This window comes from Crocodylus porosus, unplaced genomic scaffold (assembly GCF_001723895.1).
Source record: "Crocodylus porosus isolate Cpor-Errol unplaced genomic scaffold, CroPor_comp1, whole genome shotgun sequence".
Taxonomy (NCBI): Eukaryota; Metazoa; Chordata; order Crocodylia; family Crocodylidae; genus Crocodylus; species Crocodylus porosus.
This window is the reverse complement of record NW_017728886.1, coordinates 150086414-150111735: the sequence shown is the minus strand read 5'-3', so window position 1 is coordinate 150111735 and position 25322 is coordinate 150086414. Positions and strand designations below refer to the sequence as shown.

Sequence of the window (25322 nt, the reverse complement as noted above, 5' to 3'; positions counted from 1 at the left end):
AGTTTGTTTCCTAAGACACACAAAAGGAAGAGGATTAAAATAAATAAATAAATAAAAAATCAAGGATTGGTTACTGTGGCCTACTTTCTGCGGGATGCATAATTTAACCCAAAGTAATTGTTTTGAAAACATCTAAATGTCCAGAAAGACTTAGTATTACTGAACGTGTTCTGACAGCTTGTGATTGGAAGTTGCATATAACCCTTGCTGGAACAAAACCTTCAAAACCTCCTTAAAAAAAAAAAAGAAGAAATTTCACAGGAAGAAAGAGTGATACCCTTGCCGGTTCAACCAAACTACAACTTGAATATATTCTAATATGGCTGATGAAATGTTAGAAGATTAATTAGGCCTTAGTGTTTCTCCATAGAGGCAAGAGCATCTTTAAAATGCATTCTGACAAATTTACCTCTACAATATTTAAAAAAAAAAAATTACATTTGGATTATGCTCAGAAACATACTGCTTCTCCTGATTTTCATTTTTTTTATATATATATTTCATGTCACCTCTTCAAAATACCCAACTTTAACTAAAAGAGTTACAAGAAAGCACATCATCCCCCCTTTCTTTTCTCCCCAACGTCCTTTTATCAGAGCAGGATGCTCTCAGGTGTTTAAAGCCAACTTTTTTTTGTACTGAAGGCAGCAATAGAACCACAGTCACCTTGGAAACAAACATCACCCACTGTTTGCAGAACAAACAATGGTACCTTTTCAGCCAGTATAAGGCAGGCAGGGCAAGGGGCAGCCAAGCAATTCTGGGACTTACAGGAGTGTTAACGTATTGCATTCATTTAATGAGTCAAAAAAAAAAAAAAAAGTTCAGTGCTAAAAAGTAAGGCTTTATCGAAGTGAGAGCCTTTGGCTAGAAACCATAACTAAAGCTAAGAAGGTCAAACTAGTCTCCCAAATCAGCAATGAACTCTCTTCCCAGGGATAATCTAACAATTATTTTTAATTACTTTGCATGTCTCCTGCACCAAAGAAACTAAAGCATGCAACCTCCAAGAAACACTCACTCAAGTTTTATCAACCTGTCAAGACAAGGTTCTTTGGGTGAATTTAGTATCTTTTATTAGACCAACTTAAATAGTTGGGGGGGGAGGGGGGGGAAATTTAAGCAAGCTATTCTTTTTTAATTAAAAAAAAAAAGTTCTAGCTATTTAAGTTGGTCAAATAAAAGATATCAGATTCACCCAAAGAACCTTGTCTGCCTATGTCCTTAGACCACCACAGTTACAACCTACACCCCTATCAACTTGTCAAATATTTTTTTAAACCCTAGTTTGCATTCAAAGTACGGTGAATATGAATTTCAGAACTCCTCCCAGTGACATCAGCCAGACTTGTGAGCGTTCACTGCTTCTGAAAAAACCAAGTCCCCAATCAAAGTGAGGGTATCTAATAAAAAAATGGAATATTACTTTAATTTCCAATTAATTCTATTCAGACAGAATCGTTTGATACTTCTGTAGACAATGTGCACAAGCAAATGGTCTGAGCTTGGAGAACAATAATGGTTAAAATTATGAACAATCTTATGAAGAGTAGTTCCCTCACCCAATGGATGCTTTCATGCCATCATAAAATCATGGGTTATCATATAATCTGAGCTCTTTACCTATAAGCTACATCATTTTTGCTTTTTGTTTTAAGTTCAAATAAAAATGTGACTCCTAAAATATAAACCCTAAAACCCTCTCCAGAAAGATGGACTATATTTTTTAAACTACTATATTTTTTAATGCATGTTAAAACCATGAGTGTTTATAAAGAGAGAGAAATATTTTGGAACCTTTTAGCTAAAAACTATGCCACTGAATACTATGACAACAAATTCATTTTTACAGCATCTCTATAACCTGTGTCAAACACCCAATTAGTGCAAATCAACAAGCAAGGAAAAGCCCCACTGATAGCATGTCCTCAAGTCTTTCAGCAAAGGAATGCAAAGTACTACAAAATTACCACCATTTGACTCATGTGCACAAGCTAACATCCATCTGAACTATGAAGGAGTGGCACACACAATACACCCAGTCTGAGAACTGTGCTGGAGTGATACATGCTCAGCAATTCCCTCGGAGATCATTCTGATTTTGTGATGCATTTTGGCAAATAAAAACTAAGGTCTGAACACCCCCCCACTCCCCCCACCTTCAGGAACATCAGGGTTTTATTACTTACCAGTAGAAAGTGTTAATGGGATTGAAAAGTGCAAAGGCTGGAGTTAACACTATCAAGTTAGTTTAGCAGAACTAAAAGCCACATTAATGTCCATTAAGATGTAGATTAACATATCTGTTCTAGTGCACCAGTAGTTAACAGGTCTTCAAATGTGCAAACCTGTATCATAAACAATGTCAAGAGGGCTTTCTTACTGAGTTTAGCTAACTAACTCAACTGAGTTACACACACACACACACACACACACACACACACACACACACACACACACACACACACACACACACACTTTCTGCCTGTCAAGACATGGCCTCTCTCTCTCCAGGGCCAGGATGAGGAGGTAAGCCAGTACAGAAGTCATTCACAGGCACCCATACTTTATGTACAGCTATCACACAAAGAAAGCAACCACATGACTGAAAGCAGAAACAACTTGAGGATGTTATTCCAGCTTCATAACACAGCAACTCCTGACAGTACTAAGTGTTCATAAAAAATGCTCAACACTATCAGATTGAAAGGATCATTAAAGTCCCTCCTGCTCTGCTACATCATAGAGAAACCTGTGGGTTCCCACAACCCCCCCCGCCTATTTGAGGATTAAGGAGTTGTGAGAACCCACTCTAATCTTTAACAAGTCTAAAACTATGTCTATACTAGGAGCACTTTACCCACCAAGACACTTTTTAGCATACATACAGCTGTACCAACAGAGCTGTGCTGCATCCTGGTAAGCACTATCCTCCCTCCCCCCACAGCTGGAGCAAAGCAAGCTGCATTGCTAAGAGCGGAGTTTCACCAGGTAGGACAGGCAGAGGTGATGCCTTGTCACTCTCACGCACACATGCAACCCCCTAGCCACACAAGAGACCAGTGTAAGTATGTTAACAGAAGTCTGCAATGAGACGGGCCTAGGAGTGACCACTTGGGGACTCATACCGGCTCTAGTGTAACTAGCAAACTCCCAGCCCTCAGAAGTGTTTTTGTTTGGTCAGAGTATTTTAGGTATCACCCGAACAATCGGTAAATTGAAATGACAAACAGAAACGTGCACTTAATATAAACTCCAAGGAAATTTATCACTGCGGAAACGCTTCAGTTAAAAAAAAAAAAAAAAAGTTTGACTACTGAGAAGCAGAAGCAGCAGTTGCTGCTGAGGCCCTACCAGCCCTTCCCTCTGTAACCACCCCCACCCTCCAGGAGCTATCGCAAATCCTCAGGCTGTGTCGACTGCCAGCTGACAGAACTGTTTAGTCAGCAACTAGGGAGAAACGCAGGCACTCTCCTCCATCACTCCCTGCTGCCTCCCGTCCCCTTGTTACCTTCCTCTTCAAAAATATCCTTCAGAAGAAGCATTCTCTCTTCTACAACCCCCCCAAGTAATGCTTATGAACTACTTTCTGAGTTTATCCTTGGACGTGGCTGATTTCTTTTCTTTTCTTCCCCCCCCTTTGTGTAACCCTCCTTCCTCCTCCTACTCTCCCCAAGCAAGAGGAGTTCCAGAATTACAGCTTATACTGCAGCAACTTCCTCCATCTTCTGTGAGAACATCAGTTCACGGAGTCCAGCATGTTGCACTTCCTTTCTAGAGCACAATAGCCAGGCTCCAGGTGCCAAGGTTAGCTTGTCCTTTTCCAAGAACTGATTTCCAAGTTTTTTTAATGCCAGTCTCTCATCAAATAGAAAATGCTTTGAAACCATACACACAAAAAAATCACTATTACAAACAACTCAATGAGTGTGAAGTACCTTTCCCCTAAAGACTACAAACTGCTTTAAAAAGGTCTTCCTTTATTTTACAGATAGGGAAACTCAGCTCTTTGTCTTCTCTCAAAAGTTGTAAGCTTCTAACTATACCTGTTCAGTCAACAGTGTCCATAATATAGATGCAATATTGCTGGCATAAAAGTGCTTGTCCCTCTCTGGCTTATTCTCATGTACTAAGGTATATAAACAATAGCAATGCAATTGCATTTAAGCTACAGGTTTTACTAGGACACACACAGAGATGCAGACACACAGACACACACACATGCATATACACACACAGACATACACACACGCATACACACACAGAAACCTGTGTGTGTATGTGTATTTTTTTTAATCACTCCTTTAAAAACTGACAGAATCATACTGGAACACAACCAAGCCTCAGACACAAACTTAACATAGTTTGCCCAAGGCTACATACACTCTAAGCCGAAAACAGCAACAGACCCCAGGTTTTCTGATTCTCAGACATTTGCTCCAGCCTATGAAGATACTGTCTCCAGTTACACTTGGAAAATATTTGTGTGAGCATTTGATATAAATGAAATTTAATTTGAGAAGAGAAAGAAGGGGGGAAAACAGCTCTGTTCTGCACAAAGGGCAACAGCTCGGATGTAAAAGGAAAACACAAGTGATCAATTTAGCTTATTAAGAAAGTGTCAGACATAATGCTACAGTCCTTATTAATAGCTTTGGGCAAAATTGGAGAAAAAAAAGTTTTAGAAATCCAAACAAACCAGTAACTGAAAGACATAATGCTTAGCACCATCTGTGTGAGCAATTTTTGTGTTTATAACATGATGTTCAGGAATGCAAATTCAGGTTTCCTGGTGCTGAATTGTTTTAAGGAACTGTGTGCGTTTGCTCACCTTGAAAAAGACTGCCTACTTTTCAACATAAGTGGGGGTGGAAAGAAGGAAAAAACTACTGCTTACAATTCTTGACACTTATGATGGCTAACCCAGAAGTAACATGGGCCTAAACAAAACAGTCTATGCTAAAGACAAAAAACAAGCTTCAAATAATAGAATAGAGATGAAAGTTCAGTAAAAAATCACAGAAAAGTTTAGGTCCAGGTCTCTCCTTTGTGCTTAAGCAGTGCAGCATGTGCTGCACAAAACTACTCACCGCCTTGAGAAAGGCAGCTGCACTATCTAGACAGAAAGGAGATGCTTTTTTACCATGGTGGTTTAGACTTTATTATTATGTGCTGTCTGGTTTTACACTCTGCCACCCAAAGTAGTTTTAAGATAACTTTGGAAATCTAATATTTTCAGATAGCTTATGTCAGCAATGAACAAGCCCCAACAGTTTTCATATTCCACATTTTATTAATAAGCTGTACTGAAATACTTCAAGCATCCCATTTCCAAGAGAATAACTATATTTCAATAGTTATCATTACTCAGTTTTTAATCACAGTGATAAAAATGACCGTAGGTGGAAACTCATTGCGCAAATAGATCTACTTCACTCTAATTTATTTTTAGTAGATAAGCCATCTCCCTTGTTTTAAACAGGTTTTAGAGAACCAAACTCTGCTCTTGATTACTCAGAATTACTTGGTTACATTGAAGTATCCACACTACTTAACAAAGAGTAACTCCAAAATTTCCTGATACAAGCAAGCAAGACAAAACTTTGGCCATAACCTTTTATGGCAAAACAAGAAGTTCTCTCTTATGTTAACAGGACTTAAATACAGTCAGAGAAGATGATCACATAGATGTAACATGAAAAAGACTACATCAAATGATATTTTAAATAACTAAAACTTCTGCACTCCACATGCTAGCATCAAAGAGATTATTTGTACCTGCTGAGTGCTGAACGTACATGTGGAGGAAGCTACTTTAGCCACTAAGTCTCTTAGCCTTACTCACACAGTTGCACTGTTTGCCAAAAAAGCAACTGCAAGATCACTGCTTCATCATTATGAACGTCTCAGTTACCAAAGTCAGCGAACAAAAGGTTATAAACAAGGGGGAGGGGGGAAATCTAAATATCCAAGGTAGTTAAGAAAAAGGCAACACCCCAAAATAATAAGGAATACATTTTTCAGCCACAGATACTGTTCAGATTTCCCCCCTGTACCACTGACTGTACAGCTTCTGACTCACTCCATCAACACCGTTTGCAGGCACACACCCTGCAGAGAACTTGCTGTGGAGTGGTGGAAAAAATATGCGTTAAACATCAGGTTAGAAAGAATACATCAGCTTCCTTCAAAGTAGAGAGGCAGGTAGAAAAGTAAATCTACGACCCTGTCTGCCTACCTTTCAGGATGCTACCAACATGAATGGTCTATTAACTGGAAGAAGTCAAGTAATGGAAATTTAATGGAAATTTGCAACCAACTTCAGTGGCACTGGAGGCCAGAATACAGACGGTCTGTATCAAAGCATGCTTTCCCTGGGTGTCGTAGTTCCAATGACAACGCACATATGCACACTCATCCTTGTGTGGGAACAAGCAATTGGAATTAATCACTATGAGAATGCTACAGTCCACCCCACAAAGACAGAAAAAACTACTTGAGCTGATACATTGACCTAACCTTAAGGGAAGAGACTCTGGAGTCTTCAGGAGTAGACAGAAGGAATAATCTACCTTTTGCTATGGTTCCTCTGTAAATATATCTAGCGATCAGGCCATACGCTTGGCTGCCTGGGAGCCGCCATACAGCCTGTATGCTCTGTGCTGGCTTCTGGGAGTTGTGCAAGCTGGTATGCCTGTTGGGTTACAGCTGCTGGACAAACATGCAAACATCTGGTTAAGTTAAACATCTTCAGAATAAATGTAGTTAGGAAAGGGATGCTGATTAAAGCAAAGTGTTTGTCCTACTGTATGCACAAGCACAGAGCCAGTCTGCCTTCAAGTTAATAAAATAGTAGAATTCTGTTTTAAAAACAAGTATTTATAGATACCCAGTAAATCTTTCTTTAGTCAAGGAATCTGATACAATTTGCATCATTTACAGCTAAATTCCAAGTTTTAGAAGGACTAACTAAACCAATGGTTTTCAACCTTTTTAGACTCAAGGCACCCCACTATAACTTTGCAAATTGAGTGGCCCTCAATTTCCAAAACTAACTTATTTATTACTGTGCTTACCTCATTGCTGAGACACCAAACAGGGAGATAAAGGAATGACTAGGCAGAGGCAAGCCTGCTCTTAAATTGCTTCCCACCTATCTCCTTATACATCACAGCACCCTTCAAAGGTCTATACACCAACCCAAGAGTGCCCCAGTGCTCTGACTGAGAATTACTGAATTAAAACTTTCCACCAATTCAAACTAAACCAAGTAGTATGTGCTATACACAGTACATACAGTAAGGCTTCAAAAGACAAGGATCCTTTCTGGTCCACAATTAATATTAAAATGTACATAGTATTTTTCATAAGGGAAGGAATTATGGTGACCAGACCTCTCCTTTCACCTTTCATGCCAGAGGCTGCATTTCAGTACCACTATATCTACATAATTGTACAGCTGACTGCAATCCTATAAGGGGAAAGCAGTTAAGATAAATAAGTGATGTCAGTATGGATATTACTGCAAAGCAAAATTATTTGGAAGACATTGTAAACTTAATATATTATTTACATCAAATCCTAAAGTGTGCTAATTCTGTCAAAGAACAGAGACAATGGGAGATTTCAAACATGCCAAGTATAAATGGCTCAGGAGATTAGAAACGTAAGGGGACAGAAATAAAAACACATTATAGCAAAACATTTTGTTGCAAGAAGCTTGCTCTCCAAAATTTAGCACCACACTCAAGTGGCAAATCCTGGACTACCATGATCTACAAGCACTGAAGGAATCATCACCTGAGGCAAGTTTTCCAACTTTTGTGGCTAGTATCACAAAGATTTGGGCAGTGTTAATAAGGAAACTCCTCTGTTGGAAAAGACAAATGCCTGCAACCTGACTGTTTCATTCACTGATGTGATTGGCTAGGGGAGCCTCCAAGTTACCATCTGCAGAAAAGACAATACCAAGTGCAGGAATACTATTCTTTTAAATCAGCAATATATCTCAGGAGGGGGTGGAAGGGGTCTTACTGAAAGAAGCCATTCTTAGGACCTAACCAGTTATCTATCTTGATGTTATGCATCATAATAACTGTTACCCTACTTTTAAACCCATCCACATTGGGAAACCGTGTCAAAAAAGACAGTAGAGAGAGAGACAGAACAGCTGCAGTCCTCCATTTTTCTTGATGGCTGGTAATGGACCTGTCTTCAAGCAACCTGCAGTGGGGAGCATAATTTCAGGATGTATCAGATCCCAAACAGATACAAGGAAAGTTGTATTTTAAATCTGCCAAAGTAAACTAGATTCCTTCATTGTCTTCTCTGTATCTTTTTTCAATTTCAATACTATAATGGTGCTCTATTAATCATGTCTTGTGCATTTTTCCTGATCTGTCTTGTGCATTTTGTCTTGTGCATTTTGCCTGTCACCTGATGCATGCTCAGTGTCCCTAGATTTGAACATTAAGGGGAATACACACCAAGACATTCCTCCAAAACAGTGGCTTTCAACCTTTTTTTCATTTGTAGACCCCTAAAAAATTTTGAATGGGGACCCCTTTGGAAATTTTGAGTGGAGATGCCGACCCCTCTGATTTGTAAGTGTAGATATTTACATGCTATTGACTGATCAATCATCTTTTACGGACTCCTTAGACAGCCTGTGGACTGTGAGTGGTCTGCAGATGACAGGCTGAAAAACACTGCTCTACAAGTACTAAAGTTCAGAAACCAACTTCCCTCATTAGTGTAGAAGAATCCTCCTTGTAGAAGTCTTTTCATTTACTCAGGCTTTTAAGAGAGGTGAAAAGAGACCACTGGTAGCAACCAGTCTCCACTCACGCAAACAGGGAGGAGAAAGGAGAGGGGGAACATGTTTCCAGTGCAAATAACCTACAGGTGTTCCACCCTGCATTAGCCAGTGATTAAAATTCAATATATTAGCATTGTCTGTATTTCACTGGGTTGCTCATACTTGCAATTCATCCCTTAACTGATAGTGGTCTAGGAACCTAGGGTTCTCATATGGGTTCATTTGCCTAGACAGGAAACATAAATTAATAGTTAAAATGAAGAGACTGGAATTTAGAGCTGAATTCTTTTTGTGCCTCTTTGCCTTCTTGATACATGACCATCACTAACAGCCCCTCTCTGCCACCTTTCCAATGGTGAAAATGGGGATAATACTTAGTGAACCCCATGAGGCTGTCTGACATTGCATTGACATTTATTATTTTTAATTAAGTACTTAAAGAGCTCGTGATGGACATACAAAGTACTAATCCTATTTGCAAAGACAAGCTCAGTTATAACAAAAAGCAGCAGCCTTATGGAAGGCCATGTCAATAACCCGAAGAACATCTTTGGTCTTTGTCATATGACCCACAGCAATCTGATAAGCTGTTATTTTACTGAGCACCGCGGTGGCAGTAGTGCAGTTAGTTAGCAAATATAGTCTCTTTCTTTTTGACAAGTGGTGGTAAAAACCTAAAGACCACAGGGGCAGCAGCTTAGCAGCCTCCCCTGCCAATATGCCTCACGTCTTATAGAAGAAATACTCCCAGGCTTGAGAGGGTGATTCATCCCTATTTGCTTTGGTATCAGCTTTGGTGGCATGATTTTATGCTATGGACTGCAAGTCACACAAGTTACAAACAGTGATCAGGCAACAATGACTTTCATTCCTATGGAATTGACCTGAACCATGGATTTGAAACAGCAACCTCAGAAGGTAAAATGTTTTGCCACATCTGCTTCACAGCACCTTGAACTACCTTTTTCCTGATAAAATGGGAACACATGAACCTCCCCCCACCACTCCAAAACAGGATGCAAGCAACTGTATGCTCAAATGAGTTCTAGCCCATCCTTGATCAAAGAGTAAAATACAATACAAGCAAAAGCAGGGACAAGGAGGAAGGATACACAGAGTAAGAGGTGCCTTGGATACATATGTGCTCTCAAAGTACAGCAGGAGCCTGCTGTTCTTTCACTTAGCACCCAAAAGTTTGCAAGATATTTTGCAGACCCACCAAAAAGTCCTTAGGGGCACAGCTGAAAAAAAACAAACCATCAGCAGAGGTGGGGAAAAGAATGGAACTGTAACACACGTGTCCAACAGCTTCTCTAATTTTCCTAGCCATCCCTCACAGTTCTACATCCGTTTTGCAATGAACGTACACTGTACACCCCACCCGCTCATTTCCTGTAACTCTTACCCAATCACCTGAGGCTTTTACCCCCTTCTCATTCCTAACCCCTGATCTCTAAAAAGCAACCTCCAACTCTTCTCACAGTTTTCTTTCTAAAGCTTCCACCCAATCCTCTCTCCCCCTTCTGAACAGTTTAAGTGCTGGCTATGCCGACATAAGTGAGGCTCCAGGGGACTGCAGAGGCAGCTGTTGCTGCTCCTGTTTATGGCTAAGAGCCAAATTTCTCAGACTTCTTACTGGTGATATTCCCCTCCAAGTCTCTCCTCCTTCCCCCATATCTGGAGGGCATGATGAGGTGGCCACTGGCAGCCTTACCACAGAAACTGGAAGAGAAAGGTAGATTTCAATCCCAGTCTCAGGTCAGATGCAATCAGTAAGTTCACCCCAAGATTTGGCTGTCAAAATTCAGACAACTCTTATTTTCTTCCCAGACAACTAAGGCCCAGGTCACCCTTAGGAGTAATCACCTTCCAAGAAGATTCAGCATACCCATCCTATTAAAGCAGGCAAATTTCAGTTAGCTACATGACAAATGAAATGAATTGTCTCAGACATGCTTTGCCATGCACCACTATCATACTTTGCCCACAAAGCAGAATTATCCAGGACAGGAAGGGAAATCTGAATAATGCAGAGGCTCCAAAGTCTCTTTTCCCTCTCTCCACTACCAGAACTGCAGAGGGGAGATGGTGTGACTTAAGAGAGAAAGGGTAGGTACATGACGTCTTTGGACCCAAACAAGCTTCAGCTGCATTTTTTACTCTTGGTAGCCATCTGCCGTCAGCACCCTTAGCTAAGGAGTAGCAACGCAGCAGAGGAGTACATCGGGGGAAAAGGAAGCAAAAAAGTGGTATTTAAGCCTCTCTTGCACACACCTTCCAGATCTGCTTCCCAAGCGTAACACATAGGAACACAGGAAGATAGGACAGGAAGAGGCCTCCTCAGCAAGAGAGTCCAATCCCTTCCTTTTGCATCTTGGTAAGTCATGCACACCATTAAAAGGGTGTGAGCTACTGAACACGTCTTCAGGTGCTGCAGATACTGCATTTGAGTTTTTGTATATAGCAAGGTTTATTCAGTGCTTAATTAAACCTGCCTCCATTTGTGGCCTGTGGAGATGGTCCTGCCACCCTTCATCAAGCTCAGTGAATAAATATTCAAGCAGTCTCACTGACTGCAACATGGAAGCACTAAACTGTACCAGCAAGGGCTGCAGATTCCAGCTTATCTCTCCAATACGTTTTTGAAAGATAAATGCAAACTGTGGTCCTGGAAACACCTCTCAACTCCACCCATGTGTAGCTTAACTTTATTCATGGGAATAGGCCTATTCAAGTCATGCCTACATGTAAGTGTTTCCATGACAGGGGAGTGGCATGAGGAAAAAAGCAAGAATAATCCTACCCTTTCAAAACACACACGCAAAATAAAACCTTAACATTCACTAATAGTATTTCTTTAAAAAAAAAAAAAAAAAAGAGCTGTCTTGTTTCCAGTGACCTGGGTTCTGCCACAAGTCTGACAGATAAAAAAGTAACCAACACACACACAGAGTAGATTTTATAGTCACGTAGTTCACAGGCAAACTGGGGTGGGGAGGAGAGGCCAAAGTGAATGGAGATGCCAGAACAGTAAAAACAGAAAAAGAACCAGGCAGGCGTGACATGCAGTTTATATGGGCTCAAAGTCCCAGGGATGGAAATACAGAATTATCCTACATGCATTAAGCACGTGTATCTCTGTCAGGAAAAGCCAAACATCCAGTTTCTCCCTTTAAAAGATTCTGCTTCTTGTTAAGACTGCCACAAAATAAAAATTAAAAGGGTAAAATTACTATACATTAAAACAACCCTAGAGTGTAAAGGGGGGGGGGAAGTGTAAACATCCACACAACTATCACCATCCTTTCTCTTCCCAGCACAGAATAGAAAGGAGCAGATCATAAGAGTATCTAAAACAACCAGTCAAACTTATTCAAATCTTCACAAAGTGCAACAGGGCAAAACCCATTCCTGTTCACAGAGCTTATTACAGAAACATGACTAAACATGCTCAGCAGTCCAATTTAACAGGATGCATCCATTTGCTGATGCCAAAGGAAGATGCATTTCTGTTATATGTGGTACACTGCTGTCGCACGCTGCTTTTCAAAAGAAGTTTTAAAAAGAGACCTGCTGCGTGCATTCTTCACAAGTCATAGTATCACCAGCCATATAAGTGTTTGACCTCTACTTGCTATGCACTGTGGATAAAAATCTGACATCAGCTTATTTCAGTGCTAGCAGCATCGAACTGGTTTCACTTTTTAAAGGAACCCCAGAGCACTCAAATTCAACCAGTTTAGTTTATGGACCCACATGTATTCATTTGGTTTTATGTAATCCAAGTAACCAACTTGATTAAAAGAGTCCTCTCTGCTCCGTTCCTGGCAAATTCCATTTCTCCATGCTTATTCAAACCAAAACTGACAAATGGTACACATTCCAGTCTACACACACACACACACACACACACACACACACACTCAAATTTAAGATTGTGTGTGTGTGTAACTTATACTATACCTTAACTCAAGAAAATATTCTTTTTATTGCAAAGGGTGATTAGTTTTAGTATGTTTCTGTATGGGCAACGTAACTTATTGAGGGAATAGCACATTACTCTTAACACTTGCAATGTTTACACCAGGGCCAAAAGAAATAGGATAAGAAGATGCAATCAAGTTTTGAGTGTTTCCATGACAGGGGAGTGGCATGAGGAAAAAAGCAAGAATAATCCTACCCTTTCAAAACACACACGCAAAATAAAACCTTAACATTCACTAATAGTATTTCTTTAAAAAAAAAAAAATGAGATGAGCACTGAATTTACAAGGGTACTCACTGCAAAATAAACAATGTCCAACCAACCTACAGAGTCCAACCAACCTACAGATTATTAAACTGTTAGATGCATTACCCAGAACATCCACAGAGAAACAAGAACAGCCTTTCTTTTCCTTCACGTGTAAACAGAGCATTCATGCAAACTTCCAAATTACTAGCTCTGCAACCTATGCATGCATTTCTACAATTTTTACACAGACAAAGCAGCAGAATGGTGTGCAATCAGTTTGCATCAATACTAATGCAGAAGCACCCCACTAGGGTAAGAGAACTGATGTTATTAACCAGTTCTGTGAGAGTGCCCAGCATATTAACTCTACATCATGCTAAGTGTTTTTTTACAAACTGGGTAAGTGAATGTCAATCCCTGCCCCAAATATCTACAATCTAGGAGTCCTCACATAACAGGTGGATGTAACTAGTCAACAGATGAAGAAGGGACAAGTTAAACAAGAAAGGGACAGGATGTTATCTAAGCCACTGCCCAGTGAAATCTTTGGACTTCCCTGTTGAAGAGGACATGGTAACATTTAGCTCCAATACTGGAATAGTCTTTGCAGCGCACTGGAAATTAAACTGAAATAGTCAACTCATTTCTGTTACCTGGGCTGTAATTAAGAAAAAACTTAAAGACCACAAATACCACACATGCAAACTGGTCATGCATACTATTCTGAATATTCTGCCTGCCTACAGATGCTGCATTAAAACCGCTTGCAGGAAACTGGAACTGAACATGTGATGTGTACACAACAGTGGAGATCTTCCTCTAACATGAAGAAGTCAGAACCAACTACTTTTTATCCAAAGATGTGTTACTGAGTATTTTTTTAAAGGAAACAATGACATGGACATGTTTATGTGGAGTTAAATGAATCAGGCAGTGCAGGGTAGGGAGCAACTTCCACTAAACTAGATCAAAAGTCAGGCACCAGTGAGCACTTCCTTGAGAACTGCTTGGTATTCCATATGCCCACACACTGTCATCAGTATAGTTTACTGTGTAATTCTATATGTGCTGACTACTGAACAGTCCACTGGCAATTTCACTTGCATACAAACAATGGATTCAAGACCCGCATACTCCAAGTCCTTCAGTACATCAAGTAAAGTGATATAATACTGTAATTAAAAAATCTGGTCACAAACAAGCCCCTTGGAGTCATGCTTCAAGAGGATCCTCCACACAAATCTCTTGCTTTCCGCTGCAAGCAAGAGTGGACCGAGCCGACATGCTGTCTCCTTAACATTCGCCACAAGGAGCTTATTCAGAAAGTGAATGCGGCCTCTGGAGTTTGAAAGTGAACTCTAGGGGTAACTGCAAGTTGCACTGTCCCAAAACAATGCTTGGGAGCCGGCACAGAGAAAAATGGCACTCACATGGATTCTCCCTAGCCAAAGTATCTTGGGTTTGGGGGACGGAGGTAAACCAATGAAATCATCACTATCACCATTTCAAACAGATCAAAGTAGGAGGAGAAAAAATGTAGTGCAGAAAACCTAATGAAGTTACCATACCCCAAATCCACAGAAATCATAAGAAAATTTGGATTGGATGAGTCCAAAAACAGGATGCAATCTTTGTTCTGAGAACAGTCTTTTATCCAAGAAGCTCCTAGAATGATGCTGAGATATTAGAGACCAATTATATTCGTGCATGCAGAAGTGGATTATGTTAACACACTGTTAACGGTCCAGAATTTAGTTTCCAGACTTCTGAGCATTTAAAAGTCAAAATCAGCTGCACAGTACATCCTGTGTGAAATTCTGCCCACTGAAATCAGTAAGAATTTTGACATGGACTTCAATGAGGCCAGGTGTGGCTCTCCATGTGCTGTTGATTATACATTAAACACGTAAAAGCAAGATGAGAACAGAAACCCAACACATGTTCAATATGGCCCAGTTAATGGTCCTGTGAGAACATTAACTTTCATGTTCTGATTTTAGAGCATTTTAGATGAGTCACCTTAGGACTTTGTTGCTCAGGGTAAAGAGGAACCATGAAAAATACAGATCGACTAGACTTAAAGAGCTGCCAAGCTCTAACAGCTCTGCAACTGAAATTTGGAAACTACCTGCCTTGTAGTTTCATAGTAGCTAGGGTCAGGAGGGACCTGATCAGATCATCTAGCCTGACCCCCTGCCACAGCCAGGAATGAATGCTGGGTTCACAAGACACCAGACAGGTGATCATCCAACCTCCTCTTGAATTTGCCCGAGGTAGGGGCAAGGACCACTTCCCTGGGAAGTTGGTTCCAGATTTTGGCCACCCTAACTGTAAAATATTGCCTTCTGATCTCTACCCTAAACCTGTTCTCCATCAGCTTATTACCACTGTTCCTCATCACCCCAGGTGGTGCTGGGGAGAAAAGGGCTCTACCTATTTGCTGTTGATCTCCCCTGATGAGTTTGTAGGCAGCCACCAGGTCCCCAGTCAGCCTCCGACTACAGAGTTTAGGTTCTACTGGCTCCCTCCTACAGAGTTTAAAATCTGCATGACTTCCTCCTGAGCTACCAGGTTCACTGTGATATATATATATAGATCACTTCACCTGCCACTGAAAGTCATTCTCTAATTAGGGAGAACATGGCAGTTATTCTGCATGCTGCAATCCAGTTTGGGCGTATTTATTTATTTATTAACTTGAAAAGGAGCAAGGGAGGAAGAAAAGCTTCTCCTATGAGGGCTGAGGGAATTTAGGAGATTGGGTAACAGAATGAGCCAAAATCTTCAATCCTGAAGCAAAGTTTCCAGTGATTTAAATTGGAGTTTTCCCTCGATTATAAACCACAACTTGATGCAATGTGATTACTTAAAACATAACAAGGTAAGAATAGTGTTTATGGTGCTTAGCAGATGGGGAAAACTGCTATGGGATTAGTTTCCAGAAGCCATCAAGGACCTCAGTTCCAGGTCTTACTTGAAAGCCCCAAAAATATACTGACATCTATTTGGCACATCTTGCTAAGAAAAAACAAATCCTGTCTGAAGCTGTTATGCAAATCAGTTTTTTATTGATCAAGAGCAATAGTTTGTTTCCAAATAGTAAAGAAGGAAAATTATACAGAAAAATAGTAGTTACCCCTCATTTCCCTTGTTTCCCAGCTGTGAGAAGTATACCTCACATGTGCAAATGAAAGATCCTATTCCATCTATTCCTATTCCCAAGGAAGGGATCCTGTTCCACCTGTTAGGTCAGGGGTCTGCAACATATGGACCTGGCCTACAGAGCTGGAGGACTTTGCCTGTGGCAGCACCCATGTCTGCACGGGGCTGGGTGGTCTTGGCAATACTACTGCAGTAGGGGGCTTTGCCTGTTCCTGCACTGACACCAAGCAGCTAGGAGCTGCATCCATGCCACTGCTACTTCTCCCAGCCCCTACTCCCCAGTGGAGGTATAGCCACAGCTTCCAGCTTAGGGGGAGCTGTGCCAGGGTTAGGCAGCTGCCAACTGAGTCTGCACTACTGCTGCTTCTTCCACGCCTCCCACCCTAGCCTCCCCAGCTGTGCTGGGGCTGGACAGCTTGCAGCTGTACCTGCACTGCAGGTAGGAGGGAGAGAAGAGGAAGAAGGAGTGGCGAGATGAAGCAGCAGCATAGATGCACTTTGCAGACACCTAGTCCCAGCACAGCTCCCCACAGGCTGGAAACTGAGGCCACGCTGCAGTGGAGGAGCAGAATGCTGGGCTGGAAGCAACAGCAGCAGCTTGAGGACAGCTCCCAGCTACCTGACCCCAGCACGGGCACAGTGAAAGACCCCTGATGTACTGCCAAAACCACCTGGCCCTCAATGGACCAGAGTCAGGTCATTCTGACCCCACACCTTGCAAAAGGTTGCCAGCCCCTGTATTAGGTGCCTAAAGGGACTTAGTTCCTTTAGTGCAATTTTGTTCCACCCTGCTCAAGTCCTTAGAAAACAGAAGATGGATGACTCCATCTCTGCTCACGGCTATTTGTGACTTAGTCTTCAGGATAAGTTGGTGGCATGTTACAAAAGTAAGCAAGTTAATGTTTCTTCACGGACTCAAACAGGGTGAAATAACACTGCATTTGAGCATCTAATAGGATCTAAGTCTTTTCTACCTCTAACTTCTATAATATTCAATCCCTTTTCCTGGACTTCAGCATCTTCACTTAAAACAAACCAGTTTTAAGGACTTCAGTGAAAGAGTTGCAACACCAACTGCTAAAACAAGCAAGAACCCAAGGTAACTCCATGGTTGGAGAGAGCTGTAACTTCACAGCATGCACATGGCAACCACATTAGAAACACACAATTATGTACTGCCCTGGACAGACATACCGTTTAAGTGACATCAGAATGAGCTGCACACACAGATGCAGAATAGTATAGGGCCATTAATATCTTGGCTGCTTCTCATGTTTTCAAAACATGAAAAGCAATTAAGAATTTATAATAACTCCCTTACTGCCAGTGGAGTATTTTTTCTTAAGACTGAAGAGCAGAGAAAGGAAGACAGACAAGCAGACAGGCAGAGAGATGCATGCTCCCCCCTCCCAGCAATTTTAGTACATCTCTAGCTCCTCCTCCCACTCAAACCTGACAACTTTCAAAGTTACTTTGGCTGAGGCCTTCAAAGAAAATAAAGGAAAGAGCCCCTGTTTGCTAGCACTAATGTAAAACAAGTTGGCTAAGCTATAAAATAGGAAGTTTAAAAATAAGTATGGAAATGCCAATGTACATATGGAGCAAGTTTACAGATGCAACACAGCAAATCATATGCACTGCTGTATAATATAAAAATCTCAAATTTGTACACACCAACCTACCTCACACACACACAATACAAAGGCAAAGCAATACAAAAAGATGTTGAAACAAGCTATACACTGATAAACAATGAAGGGCATCTGCATTTTTAAGGATGTAATACTTTTCTTCCTTTCATCTTTAAAAAGCAAAATAAAATTAAATGGCTAAATGAACTGCCATTAAAAATGGCTGTCAAAGTTTTCTCATCTTCCATTTTTAGAAAAAAAATGATGGTGCCTATCCATTTGCAGCCTTCTGTGAAAACTGATTTTTGTTTTAGAATGAGCTGCAGCAAAAACATTTGCGAAAGTATCTGGAAAAAAGCAGATAACCGTTTACAAAACTGGGCCTATACCAGACACATCAAATAATCAGTTATAGCAATATACCACAATTCTGTTTCACATAATGTTAGCAAGTCACTCATAATGAGCATAAGAACAGGATTAGACCACCAAAAGCAAACATTTCAAAGCGCCTCAGGAATAGTGACATACCAAGACTCCTGGCGGCCCCGGGCAAACTTTTAGTGTCGCCCCCCCACCAGAGATAACTATTTTTTTGTTGCGTATTGCTTAATTTTCAGGTTCCCTTTCTGTCCCGGCCCCGGGTGGCCACCTGGTTTGTCGACGCCTGTGTCTGGCCCTGCTCAGTAACTTAGCAGATCCATTTTCAAAGTGAAGGGAACATAAACTTCTAAGTCACTTAATATTCTACAAATATTCTTTAACAAAAATCTAGAAATAACTCAAGTCTGATTGATAGAGGTCACGCAAAACAAAAGTGATACCAGAGTTTCACATCTCCCTCACACCCAAAGTGATGAAAAAACACCATATGCAATCCACTGATGTTAGCTAAGAAATGTAGTGGCATGTGAGCTCTAAACTCAGCACTCTTCCACACAAAACTTATGCTATGCAAACATCAAGAAGTCAGTAAAAATAAAATCAAGCACAGCCCCTTTGTCCCCTCAGGGGAACCAATTTTAGTAGAGGGATCTAACAATGGCTTGAGGGGGGGGGGCAGGGGGATGGATTTTGACAGCTTTTCTCCACTCAGTTTGTACCACCCCAATGGAAGTCTGTCCCCAGGTGAATCCCTGGTAAGTTATTCAGCTGCTCTGTCTCTAGGACTTTACAGAGGCTTTCAAAGTCTCTGAGCATTGCTTGTTTGAATCACACTGAATAAACAGTCTCCACCCGTCACCTACTTCTTTTGTCTAAAGCACCTATTCAGAGGCAACTACCCTCATTGACTGGTAGGCTGCCCAACTTGAAAGCTGAAATACCATTAAAAACAAGATACACCAGAATGCCTCCATGTTGCTAGAGGAAACAGAGGTCCAGATTCTGCCCTGCTGTTACATCAGGATAATTCTAGTTTAACTCCTACAGCTACAAAAGGAGTTGTGCCACCTGTACAGTGGTTTACCCTGAAGCAGAAATCTGCTGCACAATTCTTTCCTTCTTTCAAACTAGTTTCTTTGCAAACTATTCCTATTGATGATACAAGATCCCAAACCCAGGAGCTCTTTGTGAAGCTCTGCCTTTTTAGTTCTCAGTAAAGCAATACTTATATGAGCTCTAAATGAGTTAGCTATCTGTGAGAACACAACAAAACAACAAAAAATAATAATTCTCCAGAGATGGGATGTTGCACCCTCTTAAGTCAGGATGCCTGGAGTGCTGATACACAAAACAAATAGCTGGCCGGGGTGAGGCTGAAGGATCCCTTAAGGTGAGAAAATCTTAGCACTGGGTTTGCATCAAGGGTGTACCACCAAGTTTTCACACCAGGGAAGAACAAAACAAGTTAAATTTTCATCAGCTCCTATTCCACTGTATCCCACCCACAGTATAGCACTTTCCACCCCAGCTCACCCCACCTATTTTCTTTTGTAATTAAACGCTAAAAATGAAACGTGACTGGGCAAAGCTGTGTAGATTCCTATTTTTCCCATTTCCATACATCAACAGTGAAAGATGGGCAAATACAAGTTCTATTCAACCTAAACTATATTTTCACCCATAACATCTTAATTCTCTTATTCACAAAGTATTAAGCCAGTAGCTACAATGACTTAAGACATAAGAAATGGAAAAGATACACCTTACAGCTCTCAAAGGAGTCCGTTTTAATTTCCAGCATCAACCTAACAGATCAGATCTCCCAGCCAACAATAAGAAACTGACTATTCCCATTGTTTCCTTTCGAGAGAATATGCCTCCTCCTCCCCCAAATTCTATATGTGATCTCCCAGGACACTTCTCTGGCAAAGTTATAGGGTATATGAACACTACAGCCATAATTAAAGTTATATTAAAAGAGCACAGTGAAAGCAGACACTGACCCTTTTCTAAACTTGAGATGGCTCCTATGAAATGCATCTGAAAGCTGTGCTGGGAAAATAAATAAAGTACAGACATTTATGATAATGCAAAAGACAAACTATTTTGTTTGAATTCAGAAAAGTGGTGAAAGTAACAAGTGTTAAAGACAGGCATCCTCACTATTTTCAGCAGCAGCACTATTTTAAGCTCTGCTCACTAAAAGAGATGAATGAACATCAGTTAGAAGAGCTTTACTGTCTTAATACTGCTGAGCCAGTATACCACAAACTAGTCTGTATACTGCCCAGTAACAAACATACCTCAGTCTTTTCATTAAGAATTTTACCAACATCTAAACAAAAACTTCATGTGACTTCATAGTTGTTAAAGCTATACATCAAATACAGGTGCAGAGTAAGTGATCATCAACCACGAACACGTTAAAAAAAAAAAAAAAAAAGAGGATTTTCTGTGCCTAACAGGATGTACAACTTCATTGAACCAACAAAATCTATTTGGTTTCTGCCTATGGCTGTAGAATCTTTGCAGCTTTTATTTCTTCCAGTTTGTCCATACAGGCTGCTATCCAACATATACCAGATGCTCATGGAGCAATGGACAACAGATAACTTCAAGGACATCTGTAAAGGGCGCATTTCAGGGGCCCAAACATGCAACTGTTTAGGCACGTGAGTAAATTGACTCCTACGAAGGAGATTGTCTCCGAAGACCCAATGGGTTACTAAGGTGAGTAATTTTACTCATGTACCTAAACATGTTCTCCAAAATATATAATTTTTACACCTGAAAATAGTGACTTTAAGTAAATTTAAAAAAAGTATTTAAAACTTTAAAAAGTGAATCCCTTACAAATACACTTGGGTTAATTTTAGCATCCTTCTGTTTAGCTGCTTAGCAACACTTATCCTATGACCTTCTAAGCACCACCTACTTTTACAAGGGATAATGAATATAACCAAAGGGATTTGTCTATATATTTTAATCTATATAATGCAAGTACAAGGATCAGTTATTATTTCAGAAGACTTTCAACCGAAGACAGACCAAGCTTTGTTTCTATTTAAGAGGAAGCTTGAACCACCTGAAAAAGGGTGCAGTTGTGAACACTGTATGCTATTAACCCAAAGAAGTGATGAAATCCTAAAGGTAAAACCAAAAGCACCATGGAAAATATGCATGTTCCATTTGCCAGAAGATATTAAAAGGATTTCACTGAAAGGGACAATTAACACCCAATGCAAACATTTCCCAATTCTGAAACTCCAGAGACTGACCCTCACTTCCAAAATAAAGAACATATGATCAAAAGGTCACTGAATGATGTAAACAGTTAAGAATGGATGCACCACCTGTACCATCTGAGTCAGACTGAGACGCTCAACTACACTGAAATCTGCTAACAAATGAAACTTCATACCCTTGGAGAAAGAGATAACTTGGCTGGAGAGGGCAGGTTTTAGAATCTGCATGCGTTACAGTCCGCTTTAACACCAAAACCACAAGAGGCACATTTTGCAAGAATAAAAAAAAAGTCTATGGAAAAAAAAGAAGTGTGGGGTGACTAGTAATTAAAGGGTACCAAAAATGGTTAAAAATAACTTGCATTACCAATTGATAAACAGGTGAGATCAGAATATTCTAATGGTTCCAATGCAAATTAATTTGAAAGGGGGGTTTACAAAACTTCACCTAAAATGTCAATTTTCTTTGAACTACAAAATACCAGCCAAGTCCTAAATATGAATGCGTACTCCACATGAAGTTAAAAAAAAAAGTCAGACTATCTGCATTATAGGAAGAATGTTAGGTGTGTCCACCCGTGAATATTGAAAAAGGAGTGTTATCCTGACTGATTGGATGATGGGTTCATGCTGCTTCTGGGTTGCTAACACACAAAAGGCTCTATTCTCCCCTGGATGTACGTAACTCCCGTTAATGCTAATAGGCATTATGCAGACACACCAAGAGAAGAATATACCACTAAGTCTTCAAAGGGAAAATTAAAACCTAAAACAAACATGGCTGGCCTGACCATGAGTCACTGGCTGCATCCCCCTCGCACACACACAAAAACGCATGGAAAAAGGGAACTGTGGTATCTAACTTTGTGTGCTTCAAAACAGTTGGTCTCAACAAAGAATTTCAACCTTCTAATAGGTTTTAATCATAAACTTCAGAGATGGCTGGGTAAACTGCATCTGTGACAACTTCTACTAAAGTTGTTAAAAAAACAATTTTCTCATTTAAAAAAAGACTAATTGAATCTGGAGTTTGAAGTGTAAGGATTGGGGGGGGACCCTTAAGAGTTAAGATTATTCTCTATAGCACATTAAACTAGATACTTGACTAGTGTAATAACAGAAATATATAACCATTCCTTGATCTTATCTAAAAAACACGGGAAACAATGGTAAAAGATTTTATTTCCAGAAGGTGTTATTTCCAGAAATCACTTCAAGAGACTTCTTTTACAGGGTGAAAGCATCTCTTGGCTCCTTTCTGTTATCACCCACCCCAGAAGCAAAAAACTTTTTCCATCCATATTCCTGAATGATTCAAATCCAACCTAAACTATCTTAACAGCAGGAAGAATAAATACATGGAGCTAAGAACCTCTCCCCCCCCCAAAACCAAGATTGTCTTGTACCTTTTTTGGGGGGCAGAGGGAATATTCTCCTTCTCCCCACAGGAGAAAGGGAAGCGCATAGCTGTGCAGCATGTGTGTGAGCAAGCTCTGGTGCTGCTGCTAAGGCTGCTCCTGGCTCTGAAGCCGTGTTGAATTTCGTAATGGAATGTGAACTGCTCATCCGGATCTGAGCTTGCGTCCTATCTTCTAACCAGTAAGGAGCAGGGGAGGACAAATGTGCTGAGCAAGGAGAAATGCTCTCCTCCTCTTTTATAACCCAAGGATGCAGGGCAGAGCGCTCAAGAAAGATAATGGAACTAAGAGGTTAAAAAAAGAAGGAAAAAAAAAAAAAAGAGGGTGAGAGAGAGCCAGAGGAAAAACTTATCAACTACATGCCAAAGTTCAATCCACCACCCTGCCCTCCCCTCTTGCAAAAGTTAAGCATCTTTCCAACTGCTTTCCTCTCGGCAGCTACCCGACTCTGCCCAACAACAAGATGAGGGTTTGGGGGGGTTGTTGGGTTTTTTTTTGCTTTTTCCCTTTCCTCCTTAGGAACACTGTTGCACAACTAGCAAGCTCAAGTGGAGCAGGGATGGCCAGCACTGCTGCTTCCCTCTCCTGCTAAAAAAAAGTCTAGCAAGTCCACCGATGAAAACCCTGGGCTGGTTCCAAGCCCTGAGACTTTGCAGACTCATTATTTGTTACCTTGAAAAAAAAAAGGGGGGGGGGGAGAAGAGGAAGGGATATCAGGTTCGTGTATGATTAACCACCCAGCCCAAAGGAGGAGGAGGAACTGCATCCTCGATGCAACCCCCCACTTAGCCATCGAGAGAGAAAAATATGCTGATCGAGACGGGGGGGGGGAGAGGAAAAAAACCCTCCCCTGCTTCTTAGCAACGATTAAGGTCGCAGTTTCCTAAGAGACGAGTCTTGACTAGTCCACATCAACATGGGGTAGGGGGAGAAAGAGAGCGGGGAGGAGGAGGAGGAGGGAGAGAAACTTTGTTTTGCAAAAGAAAAAAAAAAGTCCTTCTTCCGACAGAGATGGGGAAACTTCACCGCCACCCACACCCCCTCCCCACTCACTGGGCGGCTGAGGCAGGGACGGACAGGAGCCGGGGAGGGAGGGAAAGGGGAGGGAGGCAGCGCCGGAGCCTGGTCCAGCGAGAGACAGAGGGATTCCCCGGGGTACCGGCCTCGCCGCGCGGATCCCGGCCGCTTCCTCCTCGGATGCTGCCTGCAACTCGGGACCGTGCCTGCGTGCGCCTGTCCCCCCGGGCCCCACATCGCGCACACACTCACACTCACACAGAGATGTGCCTGTGACACAGCACAATGGCAGGGCAGAAGAAAGAGGGAAGATAAACCTACAAGTCCTCTCCCCCCCCCACACACACGCCTGTGACAGCACAATGGCAGGGCAGAAGAAAGACAAACTTATACAGTCCTCTTTCTCCCCCCCCAAAAAAACCACACACACACGCGCACACACACAATGTGTCTGTGACAAACAGATGTGCCTGTGACACGCGCGCACACACAGATGTGCCTGTGACACAGCACAATGGCAGTGCAGGAAAGAGAAAAGCAAAGCTAAGTCCTCCCCCCCACCCAAACTCCCTCTCTCTCTCCTTTCTTCCCAAACTTGCCCGCTTAAAATAAAGAGGCCACAAACTCTGCCCCCACTCCCACGAGACAGCCGAGGAAGGAAAAGGATAAGTACCAAGCAGAAGGTCCCTAACTCCCCTCCCCAGGGTGGAGGGAGGGGAGAGCAAGAAAGAAAGGGCAGAGAAAGGTATCCAAGTGCAAATGAAAGGCACACATGGATGCTTGGATCCGCCGGAGAAACAAGGCAGAAAGTTAGCGAGAGGGAGATGGGACCAGCGTTGCAAAGAAAAAGAAACTTGGTGTTTGTTTGTTTTGTTCTACCTGCAAAAGAGGCTTCTTCATCCCAACTCGGGGCTTTCCTTTTTGGTTGGTTTGTTTGTAAATCCAGCTGCCTCTCCCCCCTCTCCAAAAAGAAAAAAAAGAGGGTTTGGGGGCGGAAGAGGGGGAAAGAAAGGGAAATGGTTCTAGTTTAGGGGAAGTTCAAGATGTCCCTTGCTCGCAGCCCCCTCCAAAGGGTGGTGGTGGTTGGTTAAAAATAAACTTTGCAGCAGGAGAAGCAAGGGGGGGAGGTTAGAGATGGGATCTGGCCGGATTCCTAAACTCAGACGGTTTAATATGGATGAGCATCAGGTCCTGCAGGCAAAAGGCTGCTGCTGATGGTTGGTAGAGAGGCTGCAACAGGGAAGGGAGGAAAGAGGAGGAAAGGAAGGAAAAAAAAAAAAAGAAAGGGGGAGGGAGGGAGGCAGGCAGGCAGGGAGGAGAGGGAGTGGAAGGGAAGAGGGAGGCTTCAGAGCCTCAAACTCATCCTTCCCCAGCGCTGCCAGGCCAAACTTTTGTGCTGGTTGTTTAAAAGGA

At 41.6% G+C, this 25322-nt stretch overlaps 1 protein-coding gene across 2 annotated transcripts in view; it reads right to left on the bottom strand.

Annotated features, from left to right (window-relative positions):
* RREB1 (ras responsive element binding protein 1) overlaps positions 1 to 24895 on the bottom strand; it is a 143569-nt gene extending 118674 nt beyond the window's left edge. The window contains exon 1 of one of the 2 annotated variants that reach the window (XM_019542975.1): positions 24789 to 24895. Coding sequence is in view for 1 of the 2 variants with exons in the window: in XM_019542965.1 (XP_019398510.1) it covers positions 22881 to 23040 (160 nt within the window). In the remaining variant the exon portion in view is untranslated. Of the gene's footprint in view, positions 1 to 22880; positions 23056 to 24788 lie in introns of those variants that run through there. The other variant, XM_019542965.1, reaches the window with a different exon arrangement.
* Between the last annotated feature and the right edge of the window lie 427 nt (positions 24896 to 25322).